This window comes from Pleurodeles waltl, chromosome 3_1 (genome assembly GCF_031143425.1).
Source record: "Pleurodeles waltl isolate 20211129_DDA chromosome 3_1, aPleWal1.hap1.20221129, whole genome shotgun sequence".
Lineage (NCBI taxonomy): Eukaryota > Metazoa > Chordata > Amphibia > Caudata > Salamandridae > Pleurodeles > Pleurodeles waltl.
Window position 1 is genome coordinate 128,852,649 of NC_090440.1, and position 17,435 is coordinate 128,870,083.

Sequence of the window (17,435 nt, forward strand, 5' to 3'; positions counted from 1 at the left end):
GCACCCAGGGCAAGGTCAAGTGCCCCAGTGGGTCAGGGGGCAGGGCGCCGGATAGATGCAGCAGCCCAGGACATCATTGCAGAGGTATTGGGGGCATACCAACATACCCAAGACAGATTGACACAGATTGTAACCACCCTGGAGTAAAGTCAGAGGATGCAGCTGGAACCACACCACCAGGCCATGGAGCAGTGGAAAGAACACAATGCCACAATGGCCACCATTGCTGGAGCACTGCTGCAGTTAGTCAACAAACCCTCAGACACCCACACCGGATAAGAGGCCCCCACAACAGCCCTGGACAACCAGCAACAGATGACCCAAGCAGCAGAAACTGCACACGAAATACCCTCCCAGGAATCACATGCCCAACCATGCCACCCCAAGAAGCTCCACAGCAGGCGCCCAAATGGAGTCTCAGGCCAAGATATGGCACTGGAAATCCAGCAAAGAACAAGCCCTCCTCCAACAATTGACACTGCTACTACTGCCAAGCAACCATCCCACCCATTCACCAACTACACTTAGCTGAGGGCTAAATAAAGTAGTAAACTACAAATAGGACCCACCTATGACAACTAACAGGTATGCCATCAAGTCGGTTTTGAGGACACCCAACCATTACGAGTTCCATCCATAGCACATTTCACTGTATTCCACCAATAAACAACTTATCTCACCTGAAACACTGTCCCCTGTCTTCAATGTTGAATAAAGTAGAGTAAGGATGCAACAGGCAGGGATCAACTGTATTGTCAAATTGTGCATGGTGGTGGTAAAGTGTATTTCAAAATAGTCAAGAAGGAAAAGCATTTCTTGGCTGTCTGTGCCATGGTGTAGAGGTCCATGCCTCGCATATTGTTGGACCTGGCTTTTTGACAGGGTCATCCCCAAACTTTTTTCCTCCTTCCTATTATTTTTTCTGACCTGTTGTTGTTGACTTTTGACCTCTGGGCACTTTACCACTGCTAACCAGTGCTAAAGTGCATATGCTCTCTGTGTAAATTGTACTATTGATGGGTTTATCCATGATTGGCTATTTAATTTACTTATAAGTCCCTAGTAGAGTGCACTATATGTGCCTAGGGCCTGTAGATTAAATGCTACTAGTGGGCCGGCAGCACTGGTTGTGCTACCCACTTAAGTAGCCCCTTAAACCTTGTCTCAGGCCTGCCATTGCAAGGCCTGTGTGTGCAGTTTCACTGCCACTTCGACTTGGCATTTAAAAGTATTTGCCAAGCCTAAAACTCCCCTTTTTCTACATATAAGTCACCCCTAATGTGTGCCTTAGGTAACCCCTAGAGCAGGGTGCTATGTGTGTAAAAGGCAGGACATGTACCTGTGTAGTTATATGTCCTGGTAGTGTAAAACTCCTAAATTTGTTTTTACACTACTGTGAGGCCTGCTCCCTTCATAGGCTAACATTGGGGCTGCCCTCATACAGTGTTGAAGTGGCAGCCGCTGATCTGAAAGGAGCAGGAAGGTCATATTTAGTTTGGCCAGAATGGTAATACACAATCCTGCTGACTTGTGAAGTCAGATTTAATATTACTATTCTAGAAATGCCACTTTTAGAAAGTGAGCATTTCTTTGCACTTAAATCTTTCTGTTCCCTTCAATCCACGTCTGGCTAGGTTTAGTTGACAGCTCCTTGTGCATTCACTCAGACACACCCCAAACACAGGGTACTCAGCCTCACTTGCATACATCTGCATTTTGAATTAGTCTTCCTGGGCTGGGAGGGTGGAGGGCCTGCCCTCACACAAAGGACTGCCACACCCCCTACTGGGACCCTGGCAGACAGGATTGAACTGAAAGGGAACCTGGTGCATTTCTGAGACACTCTTTGAAGTCACCCCCACTTCAAAGGCACAACTTAGTATAAAACAGGGCCTCTGCCCTACCTCAGCAGACACTTGCTGGAGAAGAAACCTGAACCAGAAACTACATCCTGCCAAGAAGAACTGCCTGGCTGCTCAAAGGACTCACCTGTCTGCTTTTCTACAAAGGACTGCTGTCTTGCTGTTGGCCTGCTGCCTTGCTGAACTCTTGTCTGGCTATAAAAGTGCTCTCCAAGGGCTTGGATAGAGCTTGCCTCCTGTTCCCTGAAGTCTCGGGACCAAAAAGACTTCTCTTTTTCACTTGGACGCTTTGTGCGCCTAAATTTTCGACCCACAGCTTGTTCTGTGACGAGAAAAACGCCACACAACGACGCTGAGCAACGCAACGCCTTCGGGAGGACCGGAACTTCGACGCACGTCCTCGCAAGGACAACGCCGCCCGACTTCCAGGGGAGAAATTGCTGCGACACCTGCCGTGAGAGCAAAACGTCAACGCACAGCCCCGCAGAACGACGCGCAGCCGGAAAACAAGCAGGAGAATCCACGCACAGATCCGGGACATCTGGTAATCCCCGCAACCCATAGAAAGAGACTGTCCGCGCGCCGGATAATGACACACAACTTCCCCGCGTGAAAAATAACGGCACAAGTCTGTGTGTGCTGGGGAGAAATCGACGCACACACCATTTTTCCACGTATCTCTTCTTCTGCGGCCATCTGCGGAGATTTTCCACTCCAAACCAGGTACTTTGTGCTTGAAAGAGACTTTGTTTGCTTTTTAAAGACTTAAGACACTTTATATCACTTTTCAGTGATATCTATACCAATTCTCATTGCAACTTTGATCGTTTTGACCTGCATATACCCAGATAAATATTATATATTTTTCTAAACACTGTGTGGTGTATTTTTGTGGTGCTATATTATGGTATTGTATGATTTATTGCCCAAATGCTTTACACATTGCCTTCTAAGTTAAGCCTGACTGCTCGTGCCAAGATACCAGAGGGTGGGCATAGGCTAATTTTGGATTGTGTGTGACTTACCCTGACTAGAGTGAGGGTTCTTGCTTGGACAGAGGGCAATCTGACTGCCAACTAAAAACCCAATTTCTAACACATATCTTGACCAATTCCCCTTAGATGACATGGCACACTCAAAGTATCATTCACTAACCACATAGACAGACTGAAGTCCCACACAGTTATTGGAAGTAGAGTTGTATCAGTTGGTGTCTGGAATTTGCATATTCCCCTTCCTCATCATCACCATCACTCTCCTCACTTCTCTGAGGTAACAGATCAGGACCTGTAGCACACTCCACCTCCAAAAGGGGGATTGAATGTCTTATTGCCACGTTGTGCAGCATGCAGCAGGCCACCACTATTCTACACACCTTATCAGGGCCATAGGACAGGGAATCCCCAGAGATATGTAGGCACCATAATCTAGCCTTCATGACACCTATAGTACGCTCTTTCACTCTTCTAGTACGTCCATGGGCCTCATTGTATTTCCTCTCTGCAAACGTCCTGAGATTCCTCACTGGTGTCAGGAGCCAATGCAAGTTTGGATAGCCAGAATCACCTAGAGAATGGTCAATACAGAGTCATCATTGGAATGACCTTAGTCAGACAGGCTGGTTTTCTGCAGTGTGTCAGTGACAGGCACACTTACCTATGATCCACCCTCTGTCCTCTTGTAGTTGTTCCATCTTTTGTGGTACACTACTGTTCCTCAACACAAATGAATCATGGACAGAACCCGGAAACATGGCATTCACATGGGATATGTACTCGTCTGCAGTACATACCAATTGGATGTTCATGGAGTGAACGTTCTTACTGTTTCTGTACTCCTGTTCACTCACTCTTGGGGGGATGATGGGAATGTGGGTTCCATCGATGGCACCAATAACATGGGGAATGTTTGCAAAGGCATAGAAGTCAGACTTGATGGCAGGGAGGTCAGCACTTTGGGGGAATCACACATAGGATTGCAGATGTTGTACAAATGCATTCAGAAATCTGGTCAGTACCATGCTGAACATTGGCTGTGAGAAACCAGCACCCGTGCCCACTGTCACTTGAAAAGGAAATGGAGTGCGGAAAGCACCTGCACCTCAGTTGGAATGGCATGCTGATTACGATTTCCTGGAGTCAGTGCAGGATCCAGTAATGCACATAGGTCCTGAATAGTTGCACGTGTGAGTCTGTAGGTGATTATAATCTGATGCTCCACCATGGTCACCATATCCACAAGTGGTCTGTACACTGATGGTGCCCTTCCTCGCCACAAGGGTCGGTACCTGTGAGGGCTAAGAAAAAGGAGTCATGTGCACACATACACTGGCATATTTGCTGAAAACATTCACTGCGTTCTTCATAGTAGTGTCTGTACAAAAACTGCAACCTGACAGATGTACATTTACATCACTACGAGGTAACGTAGTAAATCATGTGTGATTTTTTTACTCTGTGGATAGAGCCATAGGTGCTTCATATAGCTAGTAGGCCCAGCATTGTGAGTAAAAAGATTTTCAAGATGCGTAGGTGATGGCAAAATGTCTGCCCAATGTAGTTCTGCCCCTTTGTTGTGGAAGTGACCTAAGACCGCTAGTGGTTGACGTCACAGCGTACGGCGGTGTTGACCGCTGTTCGCACCCTCATTGGATAACATGGACGCCAATGGGGAATCCTGGCGTATCATGATCGCCGCCGGCGGTGACGGTGCATACCGCCGCGGAACATACGCGCGTTCGTCATCATTTGATCACTTGACTCCCTGATCCTGTGCAGACAAATACTCCACTTGTGGGAGTCAGGTGTGGCCAGTTGTGGCCAAGGACAATTGAATCTTGTTGGACTGGCCATTGGCCCTGTTTGCTTCATCTAGCTCACTGAGCGAGTTAATAAAGTTTCTGTGTGGCCTGTGTTTGGGCTTCACGCAGTTCCACTCTGGTGTTTGTTTAAATGATTTCTGTGTATGGGGCTATTGTATGTCCTATGGCCACGTTGCAGTGGCCTCCGGTAGGGTACGTCCCTCTTGGTGTGGGGTGTCTGACTAGTGCTGCTGGGAATGGTTGGGGGGGCTTTGCGGGGTGGGTGTAGAGGGTGGGTATGGAAGTTTGCCCTTTCCTCCCTTGTGTCGTAGGTTGCAGTACTTACCGTTGTCGTCTTCGTCGGCGGTCTCGGTCGTGTAGATATATGTCAAGGAGCAAGGCTGGCATGATCTGCAGCTCTCTGTCCAGTGCTTCCGCTGCACGTTTTATGGTACTCCGTTGAGTGTTTCCTTCTATTTGTTTCATTTCCGCCTGGCTTTGTGTGGTGGTGGTTCCCGCCCCAGAACTGGTGACGTAATGGTGGTTCATAATTTGATGGGCGGGTTGGGCCTTTCCGACGGCCTGTGGGCAGACTCTGCCATCGTCAGCAGGACTCCTTTCCTGTCGGTGGGTGGTACGCGGGATGCAAGAGTTTCATTTGGTTCATTATTTGGTGGTCCGGACCGCTCCTCTGTTGGTGGTTTCTGCCACCACCACCTGTGGTGGGAAACGGACCACCATGTTCATAATGAGGCCTTTATTTCTGAATGATACATAGTAAACTTAAAATAAGCTTATCTGTGTGTCCAATCCTGCGATGTCTCTTCACCACATAGCTCCCTTACTCCAGCAAGTACAAGATGCCTTTACTGATACACATATTGATGCTGTTTCTCTTGCATTTTAGAGTAGTTATAATATGGTCTAGCATTTCATAATCTATGACCTGTGCTGTTCATATTAAAGGTTCATTCATGTCAATTTATTGTTGATGCCAGTGTGGTAAAAGTGTGTCTTAATATGACTTTGGGAGGGGAACCATGAGGTACACGGCCATGGGGGACACTGTCATATGCGGGGAGAGCTCAAAGGGCGTGCTCAACTTCCAGAACTTCTCTTTTAACTGATTTACCTGTCATCACTGGAGTGGCCACATAAACGCTGGGGGGATTTCATGGGTTTTAATGACAAACTCACTCTTTTGACCTATGATCTTAGTGTCTGTTTACAGGTATCCCAGTCACTTGCCACATCCTCCATGTTGGAATAGTGCACCTTGACACTGATAACTTTGTGTCTCTTCCTGTAAGGATGGGGTTACCCAGACCAAAGTACAGCCTACCGAATACATGTGAAAAATACACGTTGTAACAACATTTGCAACGGAAAAATGTGGATAAATAACAATTAACTCTGCAAAAATACGGACGGACATAACTATTTCAAATTAATAAATGTCCTAAAAAACGGAACTTCTTAATATAAATAAATCAAAGGTCATTGCTAGCAGAGAGACCTTCCTATATGCTTGTCTTACATAAGTGCTTTTAGGAAAGGGTCCTAAAATCTTTGGGCCTGCTTCTGTGCACTTCAGCTATTTCAAAAGCTACAAGAAACCCTTTTAGTTAATAGCACTCATACGTGCTGTAAGTCACTGTACACAAGAAATGTACCTGAATAAGAAATGCCAACAAGTTAAAATACGCAACAATTAGTAAGAGGTAGAAATGACAAGAATTGGCAGAGCAAATAGGTATCTCCTTTGCGACTCGTTGGGTTTTAGACATGCTGCAAGTATTCCCAGTGTTCTGCAGAATGGCTAATTTAGAGGGGGAAACCCGTAAGCGGCCAGCTGCAGCATTTTGTAGAAGTGCACCAAGCATGCACAAGCCTACAACATGATGCAAGTTTTTTTTTTTCTTTTACTGATTCGAGTTGGGTTGATAAACAAAAACAAATTTAGTAACACGAGCGAGTGGGGGAAAAAACCGTGGTGGGGAAAAGATGCAGATGGGGAAGCAACAAGTAGGGCAACACCACAGAGGGTATGAAAGCAACAGGAGGGCAGAGGAAACAACATGAAAGGTGGGCGGAATCAACACAGGTGTGCAGGGCTAAGCAACACGGAAGAAGCGAGGAGGGAAGCAATATGTAGGGGTGATAGCAAACAAACAAGGTAGTTTAATGGTTCCCAACCTTTTGACTTCTGTGGACCCCCACTTTAGGACTACTGGAAGCCAAGGACCCCCACTGAAACATTACTGGAATCTGGGGACTCCTCACGGAGACATTATTGAAAGCTGGGGACCAAATCTGTTAATATTATTTAATTTTCTGAGCAGTCGCAGACCCCCTGAGGAGGCTTCGCGGAGCCCGACGGGTCCCTGGACCACAGGTTGGGAACCATTGAGGTAGAGCACAACGTGGAGTTGAAGCACATGGGGAGTGGTGTTCAAAGTGAGGAGCTGTGTAAAACTGAATTTGTCACTCAAATGACAAAGTTATGGAGAACGAAATGTTCATTATATTGTTGTGAAAAGATATGTGCTGGTAGAAGTGTGAAAACACAGAGAACATGGCAAACAGTACTTTCTTGGAGTGCTTTTAGATAAGAAAGTTTCTGAAAAGCAGATATTTGTGGAAGGGTATTAGGCGCCAGTCAGGGAGATGGTAAACAGACTGTGCTCCGCAGGATGGACAAAGACAAGACAGGTCGGCGAAAACAAATAAAACCAAATAAAGCCTTTGAATACAAAGCAAGAAAATTGGAGTGAGTAAAGTAAAAGCCAATGAAATGCAATAGGTAGTGTTGCTTTCCAAGTGGACGTGCGCCCAATAAGCCTTTTGCAACCAGGCAGCTGTGTTGTCTGGCAAGCTTCGACCTACAATACTGCTGGCAGTGAATGTTCCTTGTTGCTCTGAATTTCTTCTGTTCCCTTCATGGGATCATAATAACTTACTTAGCTATGCCTCATCTAATCTAAGGAAAGACCGCTGGGTTCTGTTTACCTATAGTATACATAGACTTTTTTTTAACATATGACTTCATATTCTGAACTATGAGAAACCTAACCACATTTCCTTAACTGCTAAGCCCAAAATCGTTTCAAGAAAAAACAAATCTGCCACGTCTTAAAAGCCTTACGTTTTCTTGACATTTTGTTTAACTTGAAAGAAGCCAAACACATTTTTGCCCTCCAGGACAATCTAGACTATCGGTTGTGGGACTTTCATTGTCATGCGGATAACAAAGCTTGCCCCCTAATAATATGTCAGTCTTGTTAAAGCTTTCTATAATGTTATGATTCACCACAACGACTGCATATTTTCTTCCTCTACAATTGATATAATACTAGAATTCAGTTTGTTGTCAATTGTATCTGCTTACACTCACATTTGAAACTGAGTTTTCAGGCCAAGTCATATCTAGTCAACATTCTAAAGTATTAGGATGCCTTTCGGTGTTTACTAACTTTATTCTGTATAAGTTCCAAAACAGTCCCTATCCTTGCTACAATGTATTCTCAATCGTGAGATAGAAATTTACGCAAAATAATAATGTTATTTTGATTGAAAATAGGAGCGAGCATAACTCGCGCAATTCTGTGTCGTGTAATCCTGTGGAATTCCCCAAAGACTCTGTGAGATTCCGCAGAATTTCAGGAGAAGAGTAATTCTACATTTAGCACTATTTTCTTCGCTCAAAATGGATGCTTTTTGCACTAATAAATAGTGCCAAATTCAGCAGAACATGTGCTAAATGCAACATAACATGTATAGTGTGCATGTGCAGCGGCTTGTGCTCATTAACTATGCACCTGGATTAATTTTGTGCTGAAAATGTACCAGAACTTAGCCAGCAGCACAAGCAGCCATTCACACTCACTAAACGTTCTCTCGCCGTAGAATTTTTTCTCCCCAAATTACTCTTAGCTGTGTGAGCGGGCATAACCGCATTATTATCAGCATTTCTGAGTCAAGGAGCAATGCAAAATTACCGAAATTACTCTGATTAGTCCAGAGTAATTGGAATTCTACTCAGGCCTAATTGAAAACCTGCGATGGTGTCTTTTTTATGTGCCTACTAGGCAGGAAGGACATAGTACCCTAAAATTCAGCAGGACACAATTCCACTTAGTGTGTCTGATCTTGAAATCAATCTTTGAGTGCGCAGTAGGACCTCCCAAATTCGCTTTTTCACAAGGTCACTTCCTTCCACAACCATTAACGTTCCACCTGAGATGCCCTTATATAAATATACTCTTTCAGGAATTTCAAGGTCTGCATCTGCACCACTTTTCACATCCTCATCAATAGCCTGCACCTGCCTTACCTTTCTCATCATCTTCAATAGCCCTATGTGCGTGGATGTCTTAGACTAAGGTTCCGTGTCAGACAATCAAGGTCAAAGTTATCTACCCACAAGAATATTGACTGCACATATAAATTATCAAGATAAGTAGATGTGGAGTTACGACTACTAAATCTACACCTACCTTAATCTACCTTAATCTACTTTTTTTAACAATATACTAGATGTGGGGTAACAAATACAAAATCCATATTTACCTATATATACTTTCCTTCATGATACAGTAGTAAGGAATATTCTGCAGTCAATGTTCTTGTTGGTTGATATTGAAACCTCTTTATTGTGTTAGTACATCCAGGCAGTCTGAAGGAAGAGTCTGGAATGGTACTAAATGGAGAGTCTTCTAGCAATCTTTGGAGCCCAGAGAATGATCATCATGGCTCACAGCCTAAATAGTCAGTGCAATAGTACACACATGTGTAGGCCCTAGATGCACGCTCCAGAACAGATGAGAAGGCATAGTTGTCTATTAGTATACATAAAGAAGCGGACGCCCATTTACTGTGTCCTCACTATTGCAAGATTCAAGGAGGAAGTGTGTGGTTATACTTTACCTGGGGTAGCAGAGATATTCCTTCAATGACCCACCACCACACAAACATGATCTTCTAGTTTGGTCCATTTAACAAATTGGGTTATTGGTTGAGTGGGGTGAAACCCTACTCAAGCAGCAACCACAATCCTTGTCAGGGTGAAGTCACAAGGAAACCCTAAATTAACATGTATCATCAATACAGAGCAGTAAGCTAAGTAGACCACCGCACCTCCCCCTTGTCCCAACATCTCATTCTGCTGTGCTCCCAACCAGAACACCTACTGCTCCAAAGGTGCAACCAAAAGAGGTCAAAGTCCATATAATACAATTGGAGGAGCACCAACAACAATTTCAAAAAAGTTTAATAATCCAAGCAGATCTAACACAGCCTTTATTTTCTTCCTACAACGAAAAGCAGCCAACGCATTTCGTTGACCACAAGTGAACTTCCTCAGGGCTGTAAAACAGACATATATGCAATGTACGTATTCCTCATTAATAACATGACTCAACATCATAGCCTAAACATATGATGAAATGGCTGTGACACTACATTTTACTATTCAAAGATAGGAATGAAAAGTAATCTAGGGTATAGTATTGTGCTTCGCCTTCTAAATGCTCCAGTTTCCAAACTCAGAAGAAATAGACTGCAATATCAACGTAAAGCATATGTACGCTTCGCCAGGAACAATACCGAAGGTCACAAGTGTGTACAGGGGTTGATTACTCTTCTGCACAACTCCAAGGAATCCCTGAGTTTTTAGTTAACTCTGCGAAATTCCACAGAGTAGAACTCTCTGACTTGCGCCCACCCACCCTTAAACAAAAGGAAGCCACTCAGTTTTTACTTAAAGAAGAGTACTTAAATGTGTGGAATTTGTTACACCTCGTAATCCATTTTTGTGCTTCTGCTATATGTGCCTAGGTTCTCCAGTGTAAATAGGGTCACCCTCTTTGTTTAAAAAGCAATGCATTTTACTCATGGCAAATACCACTAAATACTGTTTAATTTGTATTTTTCATCTTTTCTCTTTAAAGATACACATGGCAAGTGAAAGATAAAATCGATGCGAATAATGTAGCCTATACATCGGGGAAATTAAGCCTTCACACTGACTATCCAGCTCTTCAATATCCGCCTGGGGTAAGGAGAAGCCAATGGGTAAACTTTATGTGCTTATGCGTGGCTCCAGGTTGCGGTGTGTGCTTGGTTACTCAAAGAACTTAGAAAATCCACAGGTGGAGATGTAAAATATTATGTTTGCCTTGACAGTGAAACAGACAGTAGAACTTTTGTCATTGTTGTTTGAAAATAAATGGAAAGTAGGCTTTAGAGAAGTCAACATCTCTCATCTCATTTTTTTGGCTTCTGAGTATATCATTCCACTTCAGAGAAGTGTTTCATGTCAACACGAGTGATATTCTTTTCAGAATGATGAATGTTCAATGATTTATGAACCATCTTGAAAAGAAGGCTTCCCCTCAAAAAGTAACAAAGTTTGCATAATAAGGAAAGGCTTACTAAAATTATGGTCTAAAATTTATGAATGCAAATGTGCTACATTACTTGTCCATTCTTGCTATTAAAGAAAATCATGTTTTCATGTGAAAAATGCTACACAAAAACTATTTAATACTAACAACTTCTAAATATTATTCAGCATTGTTACTTTTCCCAGCCTCTCTCTTCATTTCTATGGTAGAATAAGCCAGTTAATTTTCAGTTAGGGCATGCCCCTCAAAAAGATTGCATGTGTTATCTTGATTCTTCTGCTGTGTCGCCGGTCGCCTATGCCCCTCTAGTCCTTCTTAAGTGGTTCTGTATTCACCTGTCATTGTGATCTTGAGTCTCTCTCTTTGTATGTGGTACTGTGTTTTGTCTCCTATGTCTGTGGCTCTAAATTTTATTATCACCTTTCCGTGTTGGTGCTTTTATTTGCTAATATGTTCCTTCTTCCGTGTTGCTGATTGTTCTGCCACACTTAGGTGGTCTTCTGTGTCATTGGTTATGTCTGCCATTGTGTTCCTTCTTACATACAGTACTTTTATAGAAACAGTGAATCCAGTCGCACTTATATAAGCACTACCTCATTTACGAGTTTTTGAAAAAATGTATGTCACAATTACTTTGCAGTGCCTTTTCAATTAAATATATCTACTGAAGACATAGCATATGCTTTTGAAGACATATCATCATAACCTGTGCTAAACACTATTTTCACTATGTAGGGTTAAGCTATATTTTTTATCGCCACACCTAGGTGATATTATTTATTTCACAACCCTGTAACGGGAAACGGTGGAAAAATAATTCAAATTTATTTTCAACTTAGCTTTCAAAATCCATTCTAATGTTAAAATCATATTTTTGATAACCGTAATAGAGAAGTAGCTTTGCAACATACTTTGTGCTGCCTGGGCCATACCTAGCTTAAACCAGTTCTGTTATACCTCTAGAGGCCAGTTCTCATTCCTGACTGAAGTTTATGACTCTGCCTGTTGGAGGAAAATGACCTCCGACCGTGGGGAAACAGCAGCTCTCATCCTTCTGCATTTGTCCTCTGTGTTTGACACCATCTCCCACCACATCATGATCAATAGACTCCACCACATCGGGATTTAAGTGAACACTCTCAAATGTATCACCTTATACCTCACCAGCAGAACTCAAAGTATCAGTCTCCCAACATTCACCTCGGAGCCCGAGAAGATCTTTGTGGAGTCCCCCAAGGATCGCCCCTCAGCCTGACCCTCTACAACACATACATGACCCCCCCGGCCATCACCATCAGATCACACATACTCAACATCATCTTTTACGCCAATGACACAGCTCACCCTCTCACTATCCGCAAGATCCCTCCACCACAAAAGCTAACTTCCACAGATGCATGATGAATGTATCGGACTGGATGAAGGATAACTGTCTCAAACTCAACACCAAAAAAACAGAAGTCCTCATCTTTGGAAACAACACCTCACCATGGACTGACACATGGTCTCCAGCAGAGTTTGGCAACTCCCCCACTCCCCAGTGAGACCTTGCTTGCAACCTCTGCATCTTCCTGATAACAAACTATCCATGAAGAAAAAAGTCTCATCCGCTTGCTTCCACACCCTTTGCATGCTCCACAAGATCTTTAGGTGACTCCCAGCAGACACCAGAAGGACAGTCACACAGCCCCTCATCATCTGCAGACTTGACTACTGAAAAATGCTCTACTTAGGAGTCACAGCACACCTCCTTACAAGACTCCAGACAATACAGAACTCAGTGACAAGACTCGTACTCGACCTTCCTAGAAGAACCCACATCAGACCCCACCTCAAAAAACAACACTGGCCCCAGATTCAGAAGAGATGCAAGTTCCAGACCCTGACCCACACTTACCAGGCCCTGCACAACAAAGGACCAGCATACATCAACAAACTCTTGACCTTTCACCAACCGACCAAACCGACCAAACACCTCCAATAAGCTTCCCTCTCCTTCGCAGGCACCCCACGGGTCCATTGAGCCAACAGTGGAGGATGCTCCTTCTGCACCTGCCAGCCAAGGCTTGGAACAACCTCCCCCTCCACCTCAGGACCGCACCATCACTCCAGCGATTCAGAAAAGAACTAAAGACCTGAATGTTTGAATTATCATTTTGCCACGCAGCGGCATACAGCTCCAGTAACTTGAGACCCTCACGGGTGATTTGCTGCACTCTATAAATATTTGATTGATTTATTGATTCATTCATTAATTGATAAAAACAAGATGTTCTCAAGATTCAGCATGAATTTCTGAGGGTAAGCTACACAACAAGATGTAATCAACTAGTATAATCCTATTGCTGGAGGGCAATGACATAGCACTGACTGCTGAGAGAGTCCTGCCCAAGCATCTTTAGCACCGTCCCCTCAACCCAACCATAAATCTTGCCATTAACAAGGCGGTGACCACTATTGATAAATATATACCAATCAAAATTAAGTCACCCTAATTTAATCTAAAAGCAGCAGCAACGTTCCTAACACAACAAAGACCTCTCTGGAAAATACACAGAAAAACCACAAGCAGACTGACCTATGAGGCCCAAAATAGGAGATTCAAGATTTAAATGCAAAAACTTTGGAAACGTTTATATGGAAGCTGGATTAGGATACAGACACTTGTGACCTGAAGATGTACACACTCCGCTCTGATGCATTTGTCTAGGTTCATGCTGTGGTAATACTATATACTTATACATTCATAATAAATCGCAGAACATATCCACCTTCAGCAGAGGAGTGATCAATCAGTTAGTGCCCACTGACACAGTTTTAAGTACAGTCATGTCCTGGCTGTGTTCCCCATAGTAGAGAGCAAAGCCTTCCATGTAGTGGTAGAAACGTCCATATACCCTACATAGTTGGGACGTAATGCCCACATATCAAAGAGCTATCAGTTACAGTCATAAATGACCTCCTTCAACAGTTGAAGGGTGCAAGCCAGGGTAAATGATGCAGTTGCACTGTATCTGACAAAATATTAAATTTTTTCAGACTTGCTCTGCAAGAGGTCTTGAGTGATTAAGCATCACTGCCAGCCATGTAGAAGAGTTCTGTAGTACCCTTCTTCATCCCTCAATCACAAGTGTGTTAGGAATCAGTGTCACCCTTGTCATATGATCCTGCACATAAAATACTCCTTCACAGTCTTCCAGGCTGAGTGTGCATGGGTGCCAAATCGAAAAAGCTGATACCAGATAACTCCCTCTTTCTGCAGGCTTTCACGCTTCTCACCTTATGGAGACACAGTGGTATGCATACACAAATATGTATGGGCATTCTTCCCAGTTAACCAGTATGTGCTCCTAGACAAGTGCAAGCTAAGAGGTTTTCAAATGATGACTATTCAACAGACTATTTACAATCCCCCCTGAGTGTATATGTAAGGCATCAGGAGTGGAAATGAGTATGAAATGTCATATCTAATGGTAGTAGGTAGTAGTATCTTCAGTGGCAGAAGTGCTCTCAGAGGTAGTGCCTAATTTGTACAGGTTAGCACTGGCACTCATTTTGTGGGTCAAGGACGTATTTTTCATTCTCATAATTTGACCCACAGCAAGAGAGAAAACTGCAGAGGAGGGAGACACTTTGTGTCCCTTTGCTTATGTTTAATTTTTATATATTTATGTTTTACAGATTACACATTAGGCACTATGGAATCAGCCAGGCCAGAACCTATTCATGGCATATGAAGATGATTCACAAAAGCATCATAATCAGGGACCAGCCAGAGCTGTTTGCCCCCAGGCTATATTTTTTGTAGGGACCCATTCTGCCTCCTGTTTAGTTATAGTTACATCAAGGTTTCCATAGGATGAGCGATTTTTGTTTTGTAAATAACTTTGAGGAATCTTCATGAAACCTTCCAAGAAAAACATTCATCCACCTCAGCTCCTTCCTGGCAAGTACAAGGCTTATCTGTCAAGCAGGACCTGAGACAAACAGGGTGTCCCAAAGGAATTCTAAACAGTTATATGGTAAGTTACGTTTTACCCTAGAAATTGACAGAAGAAAATAAAGGTTAAAGTAGTGTTATAGTTGGATATACTAACTGTTAGACCTGGCATCCTTGGTGTGGCTTCCCCTAACTTGTTTGCCTTCAGACCTTTTCTTTTGCTGACCTCATTTTTGCTGGCTTTAGGGCTTTGGGCACTTTACCACGGCTAAAAAGTACATGTGCTCTTGCTTAAAGCAAGATAACATTGGTTTATCCAAAATTGGCATATTTAATTTACTTATAAACCCCTAGTAAAGTGCACTACCTGTGTCAAGGACTTGTAAGTTAAAGGCTACCCGTGGGCCTGAAGCACTGATTGTGCCACCCACTTCAGTAGCCCTCCAAATAGGACTCAGGCCGTCTATTGTAGAACCTGTGTGTGCAATTTAAAACTGCCATGTTGACCTGGCAAGTTAACCCTCTTGCAATGCCCAAACCTTCTTTTTAATACATATAAGTCACCCCTAAGGTAGGCCCTAGCCAGGGTGCAGTGTATTAAAAACATAGGCCATGTACTTTTACGTTTTACATGCCTTAGTAGTGAAAAACTCTCAAATTAGTTTTTCACTAATGCAAGGCCTGTCTCTCCCATAGGATAATAATGGTATTACCTGATTACATTCTTTAAGTATAATTTCCAATTGGGAAGAAATGGGACCCCAAGTTTGATGTCTCTTGAATAACAATTTAAAATCACAATTTATGGTGAAGTCAGATTTTAAATTTGACATTTTCGTCTTGTTCTGATCATTAAATGAAGGTCTATCTTTCTATCTTGAGGTAGTGGTTAGCATTATTTGCATTATTAGCAAACCAAAATATTAATTACCTATGAAAACTTGGGTAGTTGTAGTTGGGACAACACTTCCATAAAAAAAAAACATTTTTTTGCTTTGCCTATAACTTTGGGGCCATACGATAAAAAACGGTCCTCCACCTCAGCTCCTTTCTGAAAAGTTTCAGGGTGATCCATTAAGCTGGGGCTGAGATAAAAGAGAGGTCCCTAATTGCATTTTTCACATTCATTTTTCAAAGGAAAAGTAAACACAGCTGCAGCCAAACCGGCGGTATGCAATTACACCAAATTTGGCAAAAAGCTATCTCTTGGTCCAGAAAGTGTGCTTTTTCTGATTTGGTGTAATTCCATTAGGTAGTTTTGGAGAAATTAAGGCAAATAAATATAAATATTTCTCACTGCAGATGATCTGTGAATCTGATAGATCTCTATATAAGAACTAATTGGCTGACCCCACAATGACAAAGATGTGATGCCAGCCATTTTAGGGCTTGATGACTCAGTTCTGTGTCCTGGAAAAAAGGTTAAAAAAACTTATGAGGTAGCAGGATAGGGATACATTGTACCCGTGGATTGGGTGGAGGGGGATCTTGGTTAGATAACTGATGGGGTTGGCCCAATTTAGATGTAGGTTGGGGGACAAGTTTGATTCTGTGATGCTGTTCCAGCTGCGATTGGCCAAACTTGTAGGGGACGTTGACCTGGATGTTGATGTTGGCATGGTTGGTCCAGGTAACCTTGATGTCATCGAAGGAGGCGAAGGTGTTGTCGAGGGTGCATCTGATGGAGTGTGTAGGTCTGGCACATGCTGAGGTAGCCCGAGGTTTCCTAGGCTTTCTAGAAATGCAGAGTCGAGCTTAGTACAATTTTCCAGGTTGAGAACACCTAGGAGGATGTAGGCTTTGGAGTCGATGGTAAGGGATGCAACGAAGTCCGCATTGTTGTTGGTGAAGTTTGCTCGTAGTCTCAGTGGTCAGTAGAGCAGGGTTCCATCTAGGATGAAGTCAGCTGAGACTCTGAGTTTGAACTGCAGGTACTCCACAAAGAGGGCCACATAATCGGCGTTTGTGGTGCAGTTGATGGTCTCCTAGAAAATAATTGTGATTCCTTCTCCACTCTTCTGTTCTCCGGCTTGTCATACGATCTAGTATCCTGCCAGGATGAGTGCTTATGTGGAGGCCAGCTATGTCTCTATAAGGAGGAGAATGTCTTGGGCTTTGCTGTCCAGTAGGTCCCAGATATTCATGGCATGCTCGCTAAGTGAATCGGTGTTGAGGAGTATGCATAATAGCATGTCGTAGAGGTGTGTTCACTAGTGAAAGTGGGCGGTGTGCTGAGTATAGGCTAGGTTTGTGTTGGTGATGCTTATGTGGTGGGTGAATTCCTGCATGGAAGCAGCAATAGGTTCAAGAGAATGCTCCTTCTGTGTAGTGGGGCACAGTGCTGCAGCAGTATTGAGAATGGCATCTAGGGTTGGAGGACTGGCGGAACACTGCTGAGTACCACTGTGGAGCAGCTGGACAAGATGTTG

The 17,435-nt window shown here is 43.4% G+C and overlaps 1 protein-coding gene across 1 annotated transcript in view; it reads left to right on the forward strand.

Moving 5' to 3' along the window:
* BBOX1 (gamma-butyrobetaine hydroxylase 1) overlaps window positions 1-17,435 on the forward strand; it is a 448,234-nt gene that overhangs the window by 391,869 nt on the left and 38,930 nt on the right. The window contains exon 5 of the mRNA XM_069221961.1: window positions 10,611-10,716. Coding sequence (XP_069078062.1) covers window positions 10,611-10,716 — 106 coding nt within the window. The remainder of the gene's footprint in view (window positions 1-10,610; window positions 10,717-17,435) is intronic.